Source organism: Sphaeramia orbicularis, chromosome 19 (genome assembly GCF_902148855.1).
Source record: "Sphaeramia orbicularis chromosome 19, fSphaOr1.1, whole genome shotgun sequence".
In the NCBI taxonomy this organism is placed as follows: domain Eukaryota; kingdom Metazoa; phylum Chordata; class Actinopteri; order Kurtiformes; family Apogonidae; genus Sphaeramia; species Sphaeramia orbicularis.
The window spans coordinates 13,662,993-13,684,675 of NC_043975.1; the positions used below are offsets into that span (position 1 = coordinate 13,662,993).

Consider the following 21,683-nt stretch of genomic DNA (forward strand, 5'->3'; position numbering starts at 1 on the left):
CACAACCCCCACAGTCTCTAATATGAAAAACAGACTGAATATTGGAGGAAACACTCTAAGTTGTCTTCTTTTTTTTTTTTTTATAGCATTATGCTTTGATCCATCTCTCATCTCTCATGCAGTCTCTTGCTCTCATTTTCTCTCATAGGACTGTCACTGTTTACTTGACATTGCCCCTCACGCCATCGAACGTCTTCACAGCGTTCACATCTACCCAATCGTCATATTCATACGCTACAAAAATGCCAAGCAGATAAAGTGAGTAATTCCGTGTTTGTCTCTGCTTGTTTTCTTTATTTTCTTGCCTGAAGTCATGTCAGAATGTTAAGTTTATTTGGTGTTCTGCTGCTCCTGACCCAGTTTTACCTCAACAAGTTCAGCTCTTTGGTTATGGAACCCGTTTGAGAATGTGACTTAGAAATTTAACAAACCTCTATACACAATTTCTAGTTGGGTGCTTATTTGAAACTGGTCCCTAAAAACAGGACATGGGGTTAAAAATTCAAACCAGATGTAGACTAATGTTATGAAGCAAGTTTAGAAGCACTTTAGGTCTATTTTAAAAATAAGTATTTACTGAGATAAGCGACACTTTTTTTCAGATAAAACACATTTTTATACAAAAATCAACATGTAACGCAGTAATAAAGACACGAAAATTACAGACTACTATTTTTTTGAATATCTTTTTATTCTCTCACAGTTACATTTTAGGAATTGAACTAATTATCCAAGGTAGAGTGTTTCACAAAAAAGGCCGCTGTTGCAAAATCACTCATGATTTATGTTTAAATGGGCAAGTTTTGCATGTAACGCAAGTGGACACGATGGGTTACACGCGAAACCTGGAATGAGACTGAGATTTATGAAAAAAAAACACTTCTCGATTAGGAAAACCACTAGGATCGTCAAATTATTTATTGTGGCATATAAGACCATTTCAAGCCATGTTTTCAGATCAAATGCACTGACACGTAGGTAGGTTTTCCTGTCCCAGTTTTGGTCCTTTTTTTTGCCCCAATATTTGATTAAAAATGCATTAATTTTGGGATGGCTCAGAGCAGAGTATGATTTTTTATTTTTTTTTTTTTGCATTTATCTGAGGTCATCATTAGGTACATCCTAGGGGGAAATATGTGTAAATTTCTTTTTTTATTAATGGGTCTAAAAAGCTGCCAGGTACCAAAATGAACCCGGTTTCATAGAAGCACCCAGTTTTAAAAAACTTCATATATAGTTTTATTTAAATAAAAGTACCAATACTACTTCATAAGCACTTGACATAGACTACATTTCAATCTTATTTATTTATTGCCACTCATTTCTTGTCTTATGTCTTATTTATGTTTATTTGGATGAAATAATTTTATAAACATCTTAGGCTTCTTTATTCAGTCTGCACAATTAATTGTATGTCAGTCTTTGTGTTTCTTGCTTTTCAACAAAAAAATAAGATAAAAGCATGTTCTTTAAAAATATGCAGTCAAATGAAAGCATTAGTTTTTACTTGGTATTCATTTTAGGGCTTGCAACATGATACCTTATGTTTTAATAACATTTAAACAACACATTGGTATCACATCAGGTGGAAATGGGGAAAAATGCACACCGTTTTATGTTCTGTTTTTACTTTAATCAATAGGAAAACATCAGATTTTGCAAGATTACTCCATATTTAGCTTGTACAATCTGAGAATTAGAGCTTCAACAGCAATTATTGGTTCTTCCTTGAGTAAAACTGCGAACAAATGACTAGTAAAATTGATGTCTTCACAACCTCGATATGTTCAGTTTATTGTCACATCTGATTTAAGTTAATGGCATCATTAGAGCTTGTCGGTTTTGATTAAAATGTGTTTCTGTCACCGAGAAAAGAAGAACATTTCACTTTGCCTTCACATTTAGTCAGTGCATGTGACAGTGAGTTTATTAACGAAAAGTAACTGCATGTAAGTGTAGTGCAGTTAAAATATGAAATGATAGAAGATGGAACTGTAACCATACTAGTAAATGGACGGCCTTTATAGAGCACTTTTACTTATTTTAATGACACCCAAAGTGCTTTAAAGTCTGACATACCTTCCAGAGAGCCCATTAGATCCTGGTTTATTCATCAATAAACTGTACTTGTGTCCTTGGTTCAGGAGATGGATGTAACATTTAACATCTTATCTGTTTTGGAGTCGGTTCTGCTTGCCAGACAAATAATTCCTCATTAATTTCTGCAGCATAATTCCCTTCCTGTCATAACAGACCCTCAGGAAATCCCCTAGCTCCAGGAGTCCCACTGCTTTCATAATCATATTCACTGTGCAGATGCAAAAAAAGCCAATTGATCAAACTGATTTGATCAGAGTCATTAAATTAAGGCATGCATCCTGCTGTCCTCCCTCCACCTGCTGTTTTTTTTTTCTTTTTTTTTTTTTTTTAACCAGGATGTGGTGTCTCAAAGATCCCTCTGCTTTTTCATTTGTGATTGCATGGGAAGATTAAATCTGCTGAAGCCTTATACACACAATCACACACAGAAACAGAGAAAAATTTACCCAGGTTTGGCAGAAACAGGCTTCCACCGCCCCACACACACACACTCTCTCTCTCACACACACACTCTCTCTCTCACACACACACACACACACACACACACACAAGCCCGTGAAGCCGTGCAGCAGACAGACATGGAGATTGATTCCTGTTAAGCCTCCACTGTCATCAGCTGAGTGCCAGCTGTCCAGGGCCTATGGCTCCGCTTTGTGGCGTGGGTGGCTAAAACACTCACTGCCCCCACCCACGCAGACAAACATGCCTCCCACAGGCCTCCTGCTGTGGGCTCTGATAGCAGCTTCAGCGCTTTCACAAGTCGGAGTCCACTGGGCATCAGCGGACTGATATGTCGACTGCATGGTTGGCACCGGGGAATAATGGGGAGTGGGTTAGGGAAGGGCAGGGGCGTGGCCAGGGGGGAGACAGTGCTCTGAAATGCATTGTCCAGCCTGCCAGAGCTGAATGGATGCTGTTTGACAGTCTACCCCCCCCCCCCCCCGTGCAACAATATTTTTCTGCACCCACAAATAAGCAAAATGCCCACCCACCCATGACATTCTTGTCACACCTCTGGGGAAGGGGCTCCAGGTTACACGACTTCGACTTTATTACCTCCACCAGGAGGTATTGTGATCGCTTTGTTTTGTGTGTTTGCATGTTTACCTCCGCCAAGGAGATTATGTTTTTGCCAGGGTTTGTTTGTTTGTTTGTTTGTCTGTCCGTTAGTGTGCAACATAACTCAAAAAGTTATGGACAGATTTGGATGAAATTTTCAGGGTTTGTTGGAAATGGGATAAGGAAGAAATGACTACATTTTGGTGGTGATCGGGGGTGGGGGGGCCCACGGGGGGGCCCACTGATCAGCCTTGGCGGAGGTCTGCGCTGTCCGAGTGCTTCTAGTTGTTTATGTGTTTGTGTGTTTGTTTGCGTGTTTGTTTGTTTGTTGGCAAGATAACTCAAAAAGTTATTGATGGATTTTCAGGAAATGTTGATACTGGCACAAGGAAGAAATGATAAAAAATTTTGGTGGTGATCGGGGGGGGGGGGGGCGCATCTGTCTTGGCGGAGGTCTGCGCTCTCCGTGTACTTTTCTTGTTCTGAGTGTAGATACAGAGGTTTCGCTGCAGAGGTGAAGTTTGATTATTTACCATTGTGCAGTGAGAGCCTGCAGACATGTTTCTGGCAAAAAAAACGCAACTAATTCCATTCCTTAAGTTACATTTTCTAAAGTAGATGCTTGAAATGGTTAATATTGATACAACATTAATACAAAATAATGGTACATATAATTGTAGCCCACATTGATGATGCAATGTAGTGTAACACGGTGCCTTTATAAGATGAAATATAATAAAAACATATTTTATTCAGAGACCCTTGACGCCAGTATACAGAGAATCAGAACAGATCAATAAAGTAACACTAACATACATGTATTATACAAGATTATACACAAAATATAATCATTGATTCAGCAATGCAGATTTAAAAAAAAAAAAAAAAAAGATTTTAACAGGAATAATAAATCACAAAACAAAGTAAATACTATGGTGTTCTATTTCTGTATACACACATGCAAGTGTAATCTTTAATGTAAACACGAAAGTAATCGGATTAATACTGTTCTGATTATTATGTGTTTGGGCACAAAAACGGTCAGTTTTTACATTATGTAACAGAATTAGGGATGTATGTTGTCAGTTGTTGCTCATTGCTGTATATGTCTGCAAAAACAAATATTCCAAACTCATTATATGTTAAAGGTAATACATTAAAAATGACAGTTTCTGCTTATTAGGAGCTTTATATTTGGTAGTAAACACCATTTTCAACCTTACATCCATGTATTGTACTGAGGCTCAGAAATCAAGGCTGCGCTTCATTGAACTGATGAAAAATAAAATCCTGTAAATCCAGTCCTTTGCCCTTTGATTTGCAACAGCCAAGATATTAAACAGACAAGTATCTCTATGAAGCAGCACGATCTGACAGTTTCTATAATCTCATGACTTTATTGTCTTATGACTGGGCTCTAGCAGATATTAAAGAGCTCAGTTTACTGTGGGAGCTGTTGAGATAAAGCGGTGATGTATAGAGATGTAAGTGATAGGAAGTATCTGCACTAAACCAAGTTAATCACATCTCAGTATTCTGTCTTGTCTGGTCTGAGAAGTTATTTAGAGAAACTCAGTGTCTGCTCATCTGCCAATAGGCCATGAGCTACTGCGAAGGCGTGTGTCTGGGGTCTTTGTCTTTGTTTGCATTTTTAAAAAACATTGGCTTGGATTCATTCATGTGTAGCTTCCTTGGGACAATGTCTGCAAAGTTTGTTCACAGTTTTGACCAATTTTGATTATTGGATTTTTGACTATTTTTGTGAAATGTTGCAAATTTGCCTTTACTTATAATGGGCCATATTTTAGTGGCTTATAACATGTAAATGGATACAGATACCAATGTAGTTACAATTGAGCACTGATAGGAAGTCACATATGGAGTTTCATTGGGTTCATGACCTTTGACCTTAAGTGACCTTGAAGGGTCAAATTTAACGTCACTAATTTGTAGATTTCTACAGTTTTCTCTGAAACTACTGGTGGTATTTTTTTTTTTTAAATGTAAATGTAGCTTCCTTGGGACAATGTCTCCAAAATTTGTTCCCAATTTTGACCAATTTTGATTTTTGACAAATTTTTGGAAATATTAAAAATGTGCCTTTACTTATAATGGTCCATACTTTGATGGTTTATAACATGGAAATGGTTATAGATATCAATATAGTTACTATTGAGCACTGATAGGAAGTCACATATGGAGTTTCATTTGGGTCTGTGACCTTTGACCTTGAGTGACCTTGAAGGGTCAAACTCAAGATCGTCAATGTGTAGATTTCAGCAATCTTCTCTGAAAGTACTGGTGGGATTCATGTAAAAATGTAATGGGTAGCTTCCTTGGAACAATGTCTACAGAGTTTATTCACAGTTTTGACCAATTTTGACATTTGAATTTTTGACAAATTTTTTGAAATATAAAAAATTTGCCTTTACTTACAATGGTCCATACTTTAATGGTTTATAAAATAGAAATGGTTATAGATATCAGTATAGTTACTATTGAACACCGATAGGAAGTCATATATGGACTTTCATTTGGGTCCATGACCTTTGACCTTGAGTGACATTGAACTGTCAAACTTAAGGTCACCAATGTCTAGATTTCAACAATCTTCTTTTCTGAAACTACTGGTAGGATTCATTTAATTTTTTTTTTAAATGCATCTTTCTTGGGACAATGTCTACAAAATTCTTTCACAATTTTGACCAGTTTTGATTTTTGACCAATTTTTTTTAAATATTAAAAATGTGCCTTTACTTATAATGGGCCATATTTTGATAGTTTATAAAATGGAAATGGTTATAGATATCTATATAGTTCCTGTTGAGCACTGATAGGAAGTCATATATGAACTTTGATTTAATTAGTTGAGTTCTCCTCCAGTGAAAGCACCACCCACTTCTATTGGGAGATTGATCTCCTGCATCCAGACCACAGGACTCCAACATAACACCAGAACCTGACAACCTCACAAATCCAACTTGTTTTTGATTCTTGATAGAACATGCTGGTGAGCTCCAGGGCCATCGGTCCTATTTTTACATACACAAATGTTAGATTTCTCGGTTGCTGACAGGTGTTTGTGTTATTTTTTGTCTCCTCCTCAGAGAGCAGAAGGACCCTCTGTACCTGCGGGATAAACTTTCACAAAAACATTCCAAGGAGCAATTCGAGGCGGCGCAGAAAGTAGAGCAGGAGTTCAGCCGCTTCTTCACAGGTGGGTCGAAAAAAAAGGATGATTGAAGACCGAGGCCAGGGTGTGGAATGGAGTCTGTTTGATATCAGGAATAAAGACAGAATGAGTCATAATGACAGAAAAAGCCCAAGGTCAGTATCAGTATTCAGTATCAATGAACAAGAAACACTAAAATATTCAGTTCAGTATCTTCTACTTGAAATACGTGCATATTTCAGACAATGAAATCTGTGAAATCTTGGTGCTTTTGGTCTATAAATGACTAAAACAACTAATGGATTAATTGTTGTAGCTCTAGAATTCAGTTACACAAAACACAAGTGAAATTTGGATGATTTGACCCCTTTAAAGCAAAGAAACCAGGACACATACACGTCTACACAAAAGTCTAATTCCACCTTTAGCTTTGTTGTTGTTGCAGGGTTGAAATGAGCATGCATGTTTATTTCTTACTCTATTTTCTTCAGATACAACAAGGAAGTACAGGAAATGTGCTCATTCTTAAGACACACAAAAACTGAACTAAATAGGTTGTAAAGGTTAAAGGCTCTATTTATTGTGACCTCTGACCCCATGACAAGAAGCAACACAAACAGAAACATTTGACATGTGTTGAATAAAACCTGGTATAAAACATCAGAAAATTAATGCAGTAAATCTCATATTGTCTGAACAAAAGGGTTAAAGACATGTCAAGTGCAAAGGGAGGTCACTAAATATGACCACTGTGGTTTATAGAAGCTGTTTTTACTCTGAAACTTTAGTTTTTCCTGCTGAACATACTTCATATATATCAGATTTGACCTAAATACAGACTAAGAAATACATATGTGTGGACATTAGAACTTTATAAACCTAATGTTGGTTTGTAGGACTTTGGCACAGGACTGTACTTCTCTATTGGCTTAATTTTGGAGCTGAGGTCCTTGCCCTTTGTCCTGAACCCATTCATTCCAATGGTAGAAATGAGTAGCAGTACAGATTTCAACCAGTTCTTTCACTCCAGGATAAATATTGAGCCTATTTTTGACAAGGCACTGAAACTCTGAACATATTTACATTAAAATCTCACAGCAGTATAGACCTGTGTTGTCTATTTTGCATCCACCTTCTAGCGTTATAATAGCAAATACATGAAATGATTGTAAAAATTTTAAATTTATCCTTCATTCATCTACTTTTAGTCATCCACATAACATTTCCAATCCTTTCAATAATGATACAGGAGACATGAAGTACTAGATACTGACACTTAAGTTTATAGAAGCTGTTTTTACCCAGAAACTTTTATTTTTCCTACTGTACATACTTCACACGTATCAGATTAGATCTAAATACAGAGACTAAGAAATTCATATGTGCGGTCATTAGTCCAATATTGGTTTGTTGGTTTGGTAAAGTTCTAAGACTTTTACATAGGACTGTACTTCCTTATTGTCTTCATTTTAGAGCTGAGGTCCTTGCCCTTTGTTCTCCTATTCACTTCTACCAATAGAATCAATGGGTTCAGGACAGATTATGACCAGTTCTTTTACTACAGGATAAAATATTGAGCCCATTTTTGAAAACGCGCTTAACCTCTTAGCTCTTTCACATTAAATTGTCTCAGTAGTATAGTCCTTTGTTGTCTATTTTGCAACTGCCTTCTAGCATCATAATAGCAAATACATGATATTATTGTAATAAAATTTCATTTATTCTTCATTCATTTGCTTTTATCCATCTACATAACATTTCCAATCCTTTCAATTATGCTGACATAGGAGACAAGAAGTCCTAAATACGACCACTTTGGTTTATAGAACCTGTTTTAAGGATTGTTGTTCCCTATTGGCTTAATTTTGGAGCTGAGGTCCTTACCCTTTGTACTCCTATTCACTTCTACCATTGGAATCAATGGGTTCAGGACAGATTATAACCTGTTCTTTCACTACAGGATGAATATTGAGCCCATTTTGGACAAAGTATGTGTGTGGACATCAGAACTTTACTAAGCCCATAAACATAATGTTGGACTAGAGCTTCTGGACAGTGCTGTAAGATTAAAAAACACACAAAAACAATTTAATCGAAGACCTGCTCCAGTTTTCCCAGTCCGAGCAGACAGCGGAGGGCATTCGAGGTTTGTGGAGCAGAGTGTCTCTGCGGCGTCTCCACATCAGAGTTAAAGTTTGGTATCTGGAGCAGCAGCCAGTCGGAGACACCCGACCGCCCGGCTGATTAATGACGCTATAAAAGGGGCCGATTTATAGGGAACACATACCGGCACTGATCCCCACTACCAGGCAGAGGTGGCCGGTCGTCTGCTCCACACACCACCACTGCAATTATCAGCACTTATTGTCTTATTATCAGCACCAAGAGGAGATGAGTCCGATTACGTCCAAAGGTCAAACGCAAATATTTTGGCAGCTCAAGTGGTGCAACTAATGCTTAAACACTTATGTTATTAATTATTGGAAGGAAATGGGTTTTTAGTTTCTTACAAACTGGCCAATAATAGTAATAATATGGATATATTATGAGGATGATTTTAGTATCATTTGTAATGGATACACTGTTAAATGTTCCTTACACAGTCTTTTAATAGGACACTGTACTGAAAAAGGTGAGATTTAAAGCTATTTTCAGTTCGCTTTGGTGCAATTCTTTAATGAATTTTAGTGATAGATAGATAGATAGATAGATAGATAGATACTTTATTGAGCTTTTGCAGGAAATTGCAGGAGTTACAGCAGCAGCAATCACATTTAATTGTGAACTCTACAGTGAAAACAAAACTCTTAAGATGAAAAAAAAAAAAAAAAAATCAGTCTTATAAAGTAGTGAACTTTTTCACCTCAAAACCCAAAAAATAAATTGTCATGAATTGTGTCTTTTACATTGGTGCAGCATTTATTTAATTGTCATCTCACGTGTCTTTCACACTACGTTTCTTTTTACACCGCCTTCATCTTAAGTTTTGCATCATGTCCATCTTGTCTGAAGCTTCTCCTTGATGTTTTGCTCAGCTTTCAGGTCAACATTTACAAAATTCTTCCAGAAAACACTCTTCTCCTATCTTAAACAGGAAAATGAATTCACATATCACAATTACTCAAAGGTTTTTTGCTCTTATTCAGTAAAAATAGCTCCTTGACCCATTTTGGCTCCTGACCCAAAGTTTGGAAATGGGAGTTTAAAAGAACTGCAAATATTATTAGTATTTTTTTGGGCTAAAACATTTCATCACTAACACTTGGCTCTGACATGATTGACTGTCTGTATTCTTTGGATTAGTTATTACTGTGACTACCTAGTAAATAAAACAAATGACTTATTTTGTTATAATTTAGGGATGATTGCCTCAGGAGATGAATAAAGTTATTGTGCACATTTTTCCTAAAACTGTATATATAATGTCTTGCTGGTCTAAATTAATTGTTAATTCTCAAATGCTCTACTTTCCAAAAGTTTTATGAATGCTCTCATCATGTAATAGTCATTTCAGCTGTCAACATCTGTCAACTATATACAGTCAGGTCTGTATATATTTGGACTGTGGCACAAATTTTACAGCTTTACCTCTGAAATGCGGCTTTTGGTGATGTCCATGAGTTCCAGGCGTCATACATTTTCATCCAGGTATTTAAAAACAATCATAGTTTGTCTGTTTACTTTTGAGCCTCTGAAAATGGAGGAACTTTAAGCCATTGCAGCCATTTTTGACCAGTTTGTGTTAAACTCCTTAAATTAAAACTGAAAATCCACACTTCTAGATTGTTGCTTTCCAGATTCACTGGTGACGCACAGAGGCAATATTACACAGTTTATATCATTATCCAAATAAGGCCCTGGATGTAAAAATATCATAGCGGTGAAGGTATTTTTTTTTGTGGTAAGTTTACATCAGTGTCGGATATTTACAAAATACAGTGTGTGTAGTGTTTAATGTTCAGTTTGACCATGAAACAAGGATGGAACAAGATAAATGTAGGACTAGCCACAGCCCACTGCAGCATTTTGATCACTGCTGTTTACGTCACACCAAAAAACCTTTTTATTTTAGGGAATTTTCATGAGACGGTTACTGTATTCTGAAGCCTGAGTAAAATGTTTGGGTTCATCTTGACCTTTTGCAGGTGAACTGTGGTTCTGGGGGCATCTACTGTACTTGTAATGAGCTGTGAATGCTCTCATAATATGACAAAAAAGGATTCCAAACTCTCTCCAAATTTTGTATGGAACCGTTTTAGAGTGTATCACAGGGGCCCAATCCCAATTCATCCCTTAGCCCTCCCCCTTGGCCCTTGCATTTGGCACTACCCCTTGAAACAGAACTGCAAGGGTTAGGGGTTGAAATGTTCCCCTATGAAATAAGACAACCCTTCGCGACTTGTTCCGTCATCAATGCCGCTATAAACAGACGCGACAACTTTGTTTCCAAAAGTATTCCCCATGCCGTCAGTAGCTGTAACCGTCTCTGTTCCATGGGCTTTGGTCATCTTTTTGCGGCTATCAACCACAAACCACAGAAATGCGATCTCTAACACATTGAAACGGTATTGAACGGTCGATCAAATGATTAAGTTGTTTACAAAGAAAATACGCACATTTGTGTGCTTCTTTCATCACACTGCTGCACTTTTTGGCTGCATTTACCTCCATCTTGCCAATGATTCAAACAAAATTATGGGAAATTTCTCCTATCCCTCTGTTTGTTGTGTGATCCTGAAAAATCTGAGTTTCAAGGGCTATACAGCACTCTGCCTTAGCCCTTCCCCTCCGTCTAATTGGGAATTGGGATACTCCTACCCCTTCACGTGTATGTGCGAAAACGGAGGGGTAGGGGTAAGGGGTAGGGGTAGGGGCCAAGGGGTGAATTGGGATTGGGCCAGAGTGTATCTACAGGGTGTACACTCTGAAAAGATCATTCTCGACTTGGTTGACTTGAGTTTTCCAAAGTTCTAGGAGTCACAAATTTTTGCCGGTATGGCTGTGAAATGGGCATTAAATTGTGTTCTAAGTAGTCTTAAAAAGGTCTTAAAAAGTCTCCAATTTAACTTGTAGAAACCTGTAGGAACCCTGTTTTATATCAATCAATCAAATCATAACAAATTTAAACTGACTGATTGATTGACGGGTCTAAACCGAACTGACTGTATAAAAACGCGCTGTAAAATCCATCTGTGATTCTTTACCCCTTTAGCCCTAGCCCACAGGCCTAAAAAATTATATTAATATTCATCTACTATAAAAATATAATAAATCAGGACAATGGATGTTTTTTTCAACTTTTGCTCAGAGTTTGGACCCTACTGTTAATAAAAGTACATCAAACGTGTATTTTAGTGCAAACTTTAATGTTCAAACATGATTTGTAATCTTTGTGGGGTGAAATACACGCTATTAAAAATCTCCGACACGAACAATTAATTTATGCATGTCATCGTCAATCCAGCCGAAAAAAAAACAGGCAAGAATAAAAAAATTCTAATTTCTCTTTTAGTTTGTTACAGTTTACTCAGACATAGTAATAGATACAATATTTTAGACACTGGGAATAGATTCTGTGAGGTCTCTAAATGTCCGTAGACACCAAGAACGTCCATATGAACCTTATTATTGTGAAGTAATTCTTCCTTTACTTTGGGTATGTCTTTTTAGGCGTTTTTCCCCTGAAAATATGGTCAGGGTTAAACAGGTTAAAAAAAAAACCTTGTCATGTAACTTCCATTTCCCTGCCCCTCTCTCTGTTCCAGGCGTCGTCCAGGGCGGCAGCGTCTCCTACATTTGCACTCAGATCATGACCATCGTGGAGCAGGAGCAGAACAAAGTGCTGTGGATCCCAGACGGACCGCCGTAGAAACTCTACCTTTTACTTCCTGCATGTCACTCCAATAAGAACAACAAAAAAGAAAAACCGGCACAGAGGCGACCCTTGACCGTCCAGAACTGCACAGAGGTTTTAACACTACAGGATCGGTACATGTAACAGACATCATGTTTAACTCCACATATAGCAATATCAGCACTGACGACGCTACTTCAATATCCCACTCATGTACTGTACTACAGATAGGTTTGTTTACACTAGTGTTTAATACGACGCTTACTTGAATGTTTTATTTTTTTCCCCTTTTTATCCCATAAATTCGTCGGACCACATGAAGTTTGCATCGCGAAGAAAACAAAACTCCTTAGAGTAGGAAGGACCACTGTGATCCTGTCTTTCTATTTATATTCCTGCCAATTAATTTATCTAATCAAAGACATTGGTATGAACTCCTCGTATACAGATGTAGCTGTGTAGTTCGTAGGATTATATTTTCCATTTATTCTTATTTATAGAGGAAAAAAATTCGGGGCAGTTTTCGCTTCCATCACTTTTGTCTTTTTGTCCTCGTCGCACCGTTTTAGTTTTTTCTGTTCATCATTTCAGTCTTTAAACACAACGCCGTGCCAAGCTAAATATGTTTTTCTAATCCATTTAGTCCAAAGCCCGTCCGATGGATTTGGAATCGTGGATTTATTAACACTAACAACAGCAATGAGTCAAACAGCAGGTATGTCTGAGTCCCAGTTTGCGTGACATTGCCAATACTGTGGATTATTAAGAAGGGATGTTTTATTTCTGGTTTATTCTCAGCTGTCGGCTATAAACATATTAATCACCGCTGGGATTTTCAGTCAGTCACGTTGTCAACATTTCATCTTCTGCTCGGATGAAACACTTTAGGTCAGGTTTTTTTCTCCTAATGAAGGTTAATATTTCTATAAAAAAATAAATAAAAACAGACTACAATAAACACCAATTTGTCTGTGTTTTTTTTTTTTTTTTTTTAAAGTCATGCAAATTTTCTAAATCACATCCTGTATTTTCCCACGCATTCTGGAAAACCTGGAAAATCGTTGACCAGTTTTCCAGTCATGGGAAACGTATGGATCCGATCATGCGAAAGTGAACATCAACATGAAAAAGTAAATTTGCACCTATCATTTATCTAGTGGGCTCATTTTTTAGCTAAAGATCTGTTTTTTTATGGAACTGTTATCCTTTTTGAACAGGGTTTCTGCAGGTCATTAAAAGTCATTAAATAGATTTTGTGAAAATTAAGGCCTTAAATGGCATTAAAAAGCATTAAGTACCTCTTTAATTTTCAACTTACTTATATTTCAGATATTGTAATGATCTTTTGATACATTTTGGGTGATTCATACCATTGTATCCCATTGTACCATTGTACACGTCGTCCACGTGTTACTATGGCAGCCTGTCCACGTGTTACCACATTCTTATATCAATAAAACAGAGACTTTTCAATATTTTACTTCATACTTTATTTTCGGCACAGTTGAACATAATATCTAAAAGGGTTTGTCCTACTTGATATCAATTTCTGTTGAGGAATGCATGTTTTGAATGTTTGTGTAAAGCTTAAAAAATTGATGTCCGTTTCAAGTCCACATGTTACTGAGGAGTAATGTGACATTTTTCACTGACAAATGTTTTCTCCCTAAATTTTGTTACACATAATGTTAAAGTGCTTATAAATACCTACTCAAATATGTCTAATACATGCATATAAGTTACTCTGTTTACATGACAGAGACTGTTAAACACAAAATGTGTCCACATGTTACCGCGTCATCGGACCCAAATAGATCCATCTATTTTCTTCTGCTTATCTGGACCCGGGTCACGGAGGAAACAGTCTAAGCAGGGATGCCCAGACTTCCCTCTCCCCAGACACCCCCTCTAGCTCTTCCGGGGGGACCCGAGGTGTTCCCAGGCCAGCCGAGAGATGTAGTCTCTCCAGCGTGTCCTAGGTCTTTCCTGTGGTTTTCTCCCCGGCGGGATGTGCCTCAAACACCTCCCCAGGGAGGCGTCCAGGAGGCATTCATAACAGAGGCTCAAGCCACCTCAGCTGGGCCCTCTGGATGTGGAGGAGCAGCGGCTCTACCCAGAATCCCTTCCTGGTGACTGAGCTCCTCACCCTATAGACCCAAATGGAAAATGAGAAAAAAAGGTCAAATGTCCTGGAAACGGTTAAGTCAGTGTATTTCAACCTTGGGGTTGAGACCCCATGTGGGTCGCCTGAAATTTCTAGTAATTGATTAAAAAAACAAACAAACAAAAAAAACGTACTGATTAAAAAATATATGGTGAGTTGAGAGAGACAATTACAATACATAAAAGACATGACACACTGTGAAACTGAAGCACTGTGGTACTGTTTATCTGTCAAATGTTCATTGTGGTCGGTTTCAGATGCTGCAGCTCTTTCATAATTCATAGTTTGAGTTCTTGTTTGTTCAGTATTAATTGTCAGCCTTTTAAATACAAGCTGGACTGACTGTACATATCCTGACCAAGGAAAATACTGCACGAAGTGAGAATTTTAATCTCACCCTGGCTTTTATGCCTCTGTCCATAATAATATACATTATATAGCCTAAATGTCACCTAAAATTAACATTTATTGGCAACATAGTATAGCAAACTATTACATGATCAAAAACAAATTAATTTTAGCCAAAAAAAAAAAAAGTCTTTGTTTTGAATGTCTGGGGTTGCCAGAAATTTGTGATGTTAAAATAGACTTAGTTTATTGTCATTCAGATATACAAGCATATACAGAACGCAATATTGTTGCATTTGCTCACTGCAGTAGAATATGGACAGTAAAAATTTAAGCTATGTACACAGAGGAATATAGGCTGTGCAAAAGGCAAAAAACACAGCAAAATACAGTGCAAAATGTAATAATGCACAGATTAAGTGTCAGAATGGGGTCACGAGCCAAAAAAGGTTGGGAACCACTGGGTTAAGTTATCCTGGGAAATTATTGATCCTCTTCCTGGCTTGTGACCTCATGTGCCTGAGATGAAACATAGGAAAAGGTCTTTCAGTGATTTATTGAAAATGTACAGATATTTTTAGAGAAGTGCAGGAGAGAAAGTAAGAAAGTTGAGTTGAGAATTGCCCAGTTGAACATTGTAACTCCAGTTTGTGCTCTGCTGTAATCTGTGTCTGTGGGTGTGTTTGTATTATTCTTTCATACATTTGTCATTATTTTTCATACATAAATTATAGCCATGGATGCACATCAAATGTTTGAGTAATAAAAATAGATACTATCTGGGTAAATGCAAGGTGGGTGCTTCTATGAAACTGGGTTCATTTTGGTACCTGGCACTTTTCCAGCTTTTTTAGACCCAATAATAAAAGAGAAATTTACACATACCCCCCCCCCAAGGATATACCTAATGATGACCTCAGAGAAATGCAAAAAAAAATTATACTCTTGCTCTGAGCCATCCCATAATTAATGAATTTTTAATCAAATATTGGGGCCAAAAATAGGACCAAAATTGGGACAGGAAAAACTACTGAGGCGTCAGTAGATTTGATCTGGAAAACATGGCTGTAAATGGTCTTATATAGTGCTATAAATAAACACACTGTGTTAAATTTGTTAATCCTAGTGGTTTTTCTAATCCAGACATGTGGGTTTTTCATGAATCTCAGTCTCATTCCAGGTTTTGTGTGTAACCCATCGTGTCCACTTGCGTTACATGCAGAACCTGCCCATTTAAACACAAATAAATCGTGAGTGATTTTGCAATAGCGGTCAATTTTGTGAAACACTCTGCCTTGCATAATTAGTTCGATTCCCAAAATGTACCTGTGAGAGAATAAAAGTATATTTTTTAAAAAATAGTGCGTAATTTTCGTGTCCTTTTGACTGTGTTGCATGCAGATTTTTGTATTAAATATAATGTAAAATAATATAAAAATGTGTTTTATCTGAAAAAATAGTTTCTCTTTTATATCAGTAAATACTTTTAAATTGGACCCAAAGTGCTTCCGAATTCGCTTCATAACATTAGTCTGCATCAGGGGTGAATTTTTAGACCCCATGTCCTGTTTTTAGGACCAGTTTCATAGAAGCACCCAGATACAACTGTGGAAAAGAACCCTTCCAAAGAATGAGGGGGACAGGAATGTTTTTGTCTCTGTAGTGCAGGGGTGTCCAGATCTGGTCCTCGAGGGCTGGTATCCTACATGTTTTGGGTATTCCCATCTTGCATCACACCCGGAAACCATTCCATCGTTATCAGGCTTCTGCAGAGCTGGATGAGCTGATCGTTAATTGAACCAGGTGTGTTGAAGAGGGAAAGCTCTAAAACATACAGGATACTGGTGTTGGACCAAGGTACGTATGCCCGCTCAGAATTGTTTCCCCTGGGTGTGGAAGCATAATTTCAACTTTTTATGTAATAATTTTGACTTTCCTATCCCATAATTTCAGTTTTTTATCTCATAATTCCGACTTTTTATCTCATAATTACAAAGTTTTATTTCATAATTCTGACTTTTTAACTTGCAATTCTGACTTTCTTATCCCATAATTTTGGCTTTTTATCTCAGAATTTTGACCTTATCTCATAATTCGGACTTTTTATCTAATAATTACGAGTTTTTATCTCATAGTTTTTAACTTTTTATCTCATAATTTTGACTTTTCATCTCCTATGACTTTTTATCTCAGTGTTGACTTTTTATCTCATAATTCTGACTTTTTATTGTAATTCTGACTTTTTATCTCATAATTATGACTTTTTAATCATAATTTTGACTTTTTAATCTCATAATTCAGATTTTCTTATCTCACAATTCTGACTTTTTATCATAATTCTGACTTTTTATCATAATTTTGACTTTTTATCTCTTAATTCTGACTTTTTAATCTCATAATTTTGACTTTTTAAATCATAATTCTGTCTTTTTATATCATAATTTTGACATTTTATCTCACAATTCTGACTTTTTATCTAATAATTCTGACTTTTTATCTCATAATTTGGACTTTTTATCTCTTAATTTGGACTTTATCTCATGATTTTGACTATTTATCTCATTATTTTGACTTTTTGTCTCATAATTATTACTTTTTATCTTATAAATGACTTTCTTATCTAATAATTCCAACTTTTTGTCTCATATTTCTGACTTACCATGGGGATATTTTTTTTCTTCACTGTAAGTCATAATGATGAGATAAAAAGTTAAAGTTATGCTCCAGCAGCCAGGGGAAATAATTCTCAGTGGTGATATGTACCTTGGCACAACACCAACCCTCGAGGACTGGATTTGAAAACCCCTGCTGTAGTGGCTGAAAATGTCCTGGAAAATCATTTCAGAGAAAGTGTGAGGACCCTGTATAGGAGGAGCTGGCTGTCAATTGCAGTTTTTGTCCAGAAGGAGGAGCAATCACCACTTGAAGTGAGAACATTTCAGCAACGTTTCCTTCCTTTTCATGTTTTATCTCTTTTTTTCCTCATATTTAATTACTCATTTGACTTATTTTGGCCAAATTGCTCATATTTCCCCTTGAGACAAACGGATGTGATGATGCATAAAACTCAATTATGTGACGTATAAACAGGTGCAAAGTTGATTCTTAATCCAGATTTCCATTCATAAAAGAGGGTCGTGGAAGAGGAAGAAGCACAAGTTTGTTTTACGCACATTTTTTCCCCTTCTAAAACCTGCTTTTGCGCAAAATGATCATAATTTAGCGAATAATGTGAATGTCAAGGCAGGAATGGGTTAATAATTGTCAGATATCGTGGTTAAGTTATGAGTATTGTAAAGAGGAGTTGATAACATTATTTATCTTGTTGTTTTTTTGTTTTGTTTTTTTCCTTTTTTGGGGGGTTTAACAGGTTTGTAGTATAATTTGTTTGTACATATTGTGTCTGAGTGGTTCCTTATGTATAAGTACATGTTTATATAAGCGTATAATTGGAAATAATAGATGACTTTCTTATCTAATAATTCCAACTTTTTGTCTCATATTTCTGACTTACCATGGGGATATTTTTTTCTTCACTGTAAGTCATAATTATGAGATAAAAAGTCGAAGTTATGCTCCAGCAGCCAGGGGAAATATAGTAATAAATATAATAATAAATAACAAATATAATAATAAATAATTCTAAAAAAAAGAAAAAAATATATTGTGGATAAGTTACCAAGTAAAAAAAAAAAAAAAAAAAAAAAAGTTGTTGAAACCTCTTTTTTTGGGAAGGGAATCCAACATAAATTCCATGCGCAGTTCTCGATTCGAGTAAAAAAAAAAAAATGCGTAAAACCTGCCGCAGCCGCAAAGTTGAAAGCATCAAAAATTGATGAAGCGGCCACTATAAATAACCAGACATCCAGATAGGCATCGACGTCTGCTATTGATGGCTCCTCCCCCCCCCCCCCCCCCCCCCACCTGTAAATCTGCGATGCCATCTTCCAACAAATGGATGTGACAGGCGGACCGGCGGAGCGCACACGCACGCCACACGGAGCGGGCTTTCCAATTCCAAAAGCAAACATTATTGAAGCGTCATTTTAAAGGCGACGTATTGCGGAGAAATTGATCGATGAAGTGCGAGCTTTGACGCGTGCGGAGCGCATTCAACAGTGTGCGGAGCTCAAGTCTAGAGCGGACCTGCCGAAAGCTGCGCCGTCAAACAAAAGGTGGATGAGTGTGTGAATCCACCGTCTGTTTACACCGGGACATCATTTTTGTTATTGTTGCGTTTGAGAAAGCTGACAAGTGTGTGGAAATTTGAAGAGTTTTGGCAAGAAAATGTGATTTTTACGCACGGATCGACCAGGATGACGCGCAATTCCAGTCATGAACGCGCATCGTGAGGCGCACCGCTGATACAAAAGGGAAGTTTTTTTTTTGTGCTTTTTTTTTTTTTTTCAAAGAGTGGATCTGTTTGTGTGTGTTTATAGCATCAACTTTTTTTTTTTTTTTTCCTCAAGCCAGAGGAGCGGAGGGCAGTCGACTCAACATGGCTGAGCCGCTGGGGCATCAGGGGGCGCTGGCCGGAGCTCCAGGACGCGCCTGAATCTCACTTCAGCTGATCAGTTTTGGTGTTTTTTTTTTTTTTGTTTTTTTTGTTTTTTTTTGTTTGTAGGGAGAAAAGTGGGCTGGTTATAAAAGAAGCCGATCATGCCCAAAAACAGGGAGAGATTCAGCCCGGATCCATCCATCCAGATATCCAAGATGAATGTGATCATCCCGTTCTCACCAGATGTGCCGTGTGACAGTAACGGTCAGCGGATGTGGTGGGCTTTCCTCGCCTCCTCCATGGTCACTTTCTTTGGGGGTCTCTTCATAATCCTCCTGTGGAGAACTCTCAAATACCTGTGGACCGTGTGCTGCCACTGTAACGCCAAAAAGAAGGTGCGTCAATCTGCTTCTAGAGTGAAATGACACTGTTGTTTATCGCAGTTTTTTTTTTTTTGCGCAGCAGCCGGTGCGTGACAAACAACAGGTCCAGGCCAGTGTGATTTATGAAATGGGTTCGTAATTAAATGTCTGTTAAGGCCCCCCCCCCCCCTTCATCAGAGAGCACAGTGCATGACTTAGAATAATGAAGTGTGTTCCCTCCTGGGTTCATGGCACAAACTGGAACACACAGATACCAGTGGTTTGACTTCATGGGCTAGAGTAAGGTCTAGAGCTGACACCTGTTTGAGTTTACTGTGGACTGGTTCCAGTTAGAAAAGTACTTATTAAACCAGTTTAACCCATAAAGACCCAGTGCTGCTTCTGTGGCACTTCCTAAATTCATTTTTCTCTATATTTAAGTGATTTATAACCATTTATTCTAATATTATCTTCCTTATTTTGCATTTTTTTCAGTGTATTTTTCTATATTTAATTCACTGGTCATGTAGATGCTCTTGAAAGATCAGATTAAAGTTGAGGGTTATTATATGAAAACAGACAAAACTGAAGAAAAAGTGACTTTTTCAGCTAAGATATCAATAACTGAACAAAAAAAGCAAGTGTGTCCATCCATCTCCATGGGTTTTACTGGTGAATCAATGTTGTAGAAGATGAGTGTTTCCATGGTAACTAATGTCCAAATGGGTCATATCTGATGACCATGAAAAGATAAAGAGCTGCACTTTACACCAATTATTTACATGTATTGATAGAATTAATGGATCAGAAGTTATCAGTAGATAGTTTTGGTTGCTGGTGGATGTTTGGGTCTTTATGGGTTAATCATTCTTAATTGATTTATCACCATTTATTATAATATTATCCTTTGTATTTTGTGTTTTTCAGTGTAAATCATCTATTTTTCTATATTTAATTCACTGATCATGTAGATGTTCATTAAAGATCAGAGTAAAGTTGAGGGTTATTATATGAAAAACAAAGAAAACTGATGAAAAAGTAACTTTTTCCGTAAAATATATCAATAACTGAACATAAAAACAAGTTCTTCCATCCACTGTCATTGATTCAACTGCATGGGTTTTACTGGTGAATTAATGTTGTAGAAGATGACAGTGTTTCCACGGTAACTACGGAGCCTCTGAACGTCCAAATGGGTCATATCTGATGACCATGAAAAGATAAAAAACTTCATTTTACACCAATTATTTACATGTATTGATAGAATTAGTGGATCAGTAGTTTTCAGTAGATAGTTTTGGTTGCTGGTGGATGTTTGGGTCTTTATGGGTTAGTCATTCTTAATTGATTTATCACCATTTATTATAATTTTATCCTCTGTATTTTGTGTTTTTTCAGTGTAAATCATGTTTTTCTATATTTAATTCACTGATCATATAGATGTTCACTAAAGGTCAGATGAAAGTTGAGGGTTATGACATGAAAAACAGACAAAACTGAAGAAAATTGACTTTTTCAGCTAAGATATCAATAACTGAGGATAAAAACAAGTGTGTCCATTTACTGTCATTGATCCAACTGCATGGGTTTTACTGGTGAATTAATGTTGTAGAAGATGAGAGTGTTTCCATGGTAACTAATGTCCAAATGGGTCATATCTGATGACCATGAAAAGATAAAGAGCTGCACTTTACACCAATTATTTACATGTATTGATAGAATTAATGGATCAGAAGTTATCAGTAGATAGTTTTGGTTGCTGGTGGATGTTTGGGTCTTTATGGGTTAATCATTCTTAATTGATTTATCACCATTTATTATAATATTATCCTTTGTATTTTGTGTTTTTCAGTGTAAATCATCTATTTTTATATATTTAATTTACTGATCATGTAGATGTTCTTTAGAGATCAGATTAAAGTTGAGGGTTATTATATGAAAAACAGACAAAACTGAAGAAAAGTTACTTTTTCAGCTAAGATATCCTTAACTTAGCATAAAAACAAGTGTCTCCATCCACTGTCATTGATTCAACTCCATGGGTTTTACTGGTGAAATAATGTTGTAGAAGATGACAGTGTTTCCACGGTAACTACTGAGCCTCTGAACATCCCAATGGGTCATAT

At 36.9% G+C, this 21,683-nt stretch overlaps 2 protein-coding genes across 7 annotated transcripts in view; both read left to right on the forward strand.

Annotated features, from left to right (window-relative positions):
• Positions 1–12,695, forward strand: part of LOC115410372 (disks large homolog 5-like) — a 75,380-nt gene extending 62,685 nt beyond the window's left edge. For all 3 annotated transcript variants that reach the window (XM_030121993.1, XM_030121995.1, XM_030121996.1), the window contains 3 exons: positions 149–258; positions 6,267–6,376; positions 12,097–12,695. In XM_030121993.1, the coding sequence (XP_029977853.1) occupies positions 149–258; positions 6,267–6,376; positions 12,097–12,200 (324 nt within the window). In that variant the 3' untranslated portion in view covers positions 12,201–12,695. The remainder of the gene's footprint in view (positions 1–148; positions 259–6,266; positions 6,377–12,096) is intronic.
• Positions 12,696–18,675: 5,980 nt separating this feature from the next.
• LOC115410373 (calcium-activated potassium channel subunit alpha-1-like) overlaps positions 18,676–21,683 on the forward strand; it is a 283,875-nt gene continuing 280,867 nt past the window's right edge. Inside the window, exon 1 of one of the 4 annotated variants that reach the window (XM_030122000.1) lies at positions 18,676–19,590. In XM_030122000.1, coding sequence (XP_029977860.1) covers positions 19,357–19,590 — 234 coding nt within the window. In that variant the 5' untranslated portion in view covers positions 18,676–19,356. The remainder of the gene's footprint in view (positions 19,591–21,683) is intronic. The other 3 variants (XM_030121997.1, XM_030121998.1, XM_030121999.1) reach the window with 3 other exon arrangements.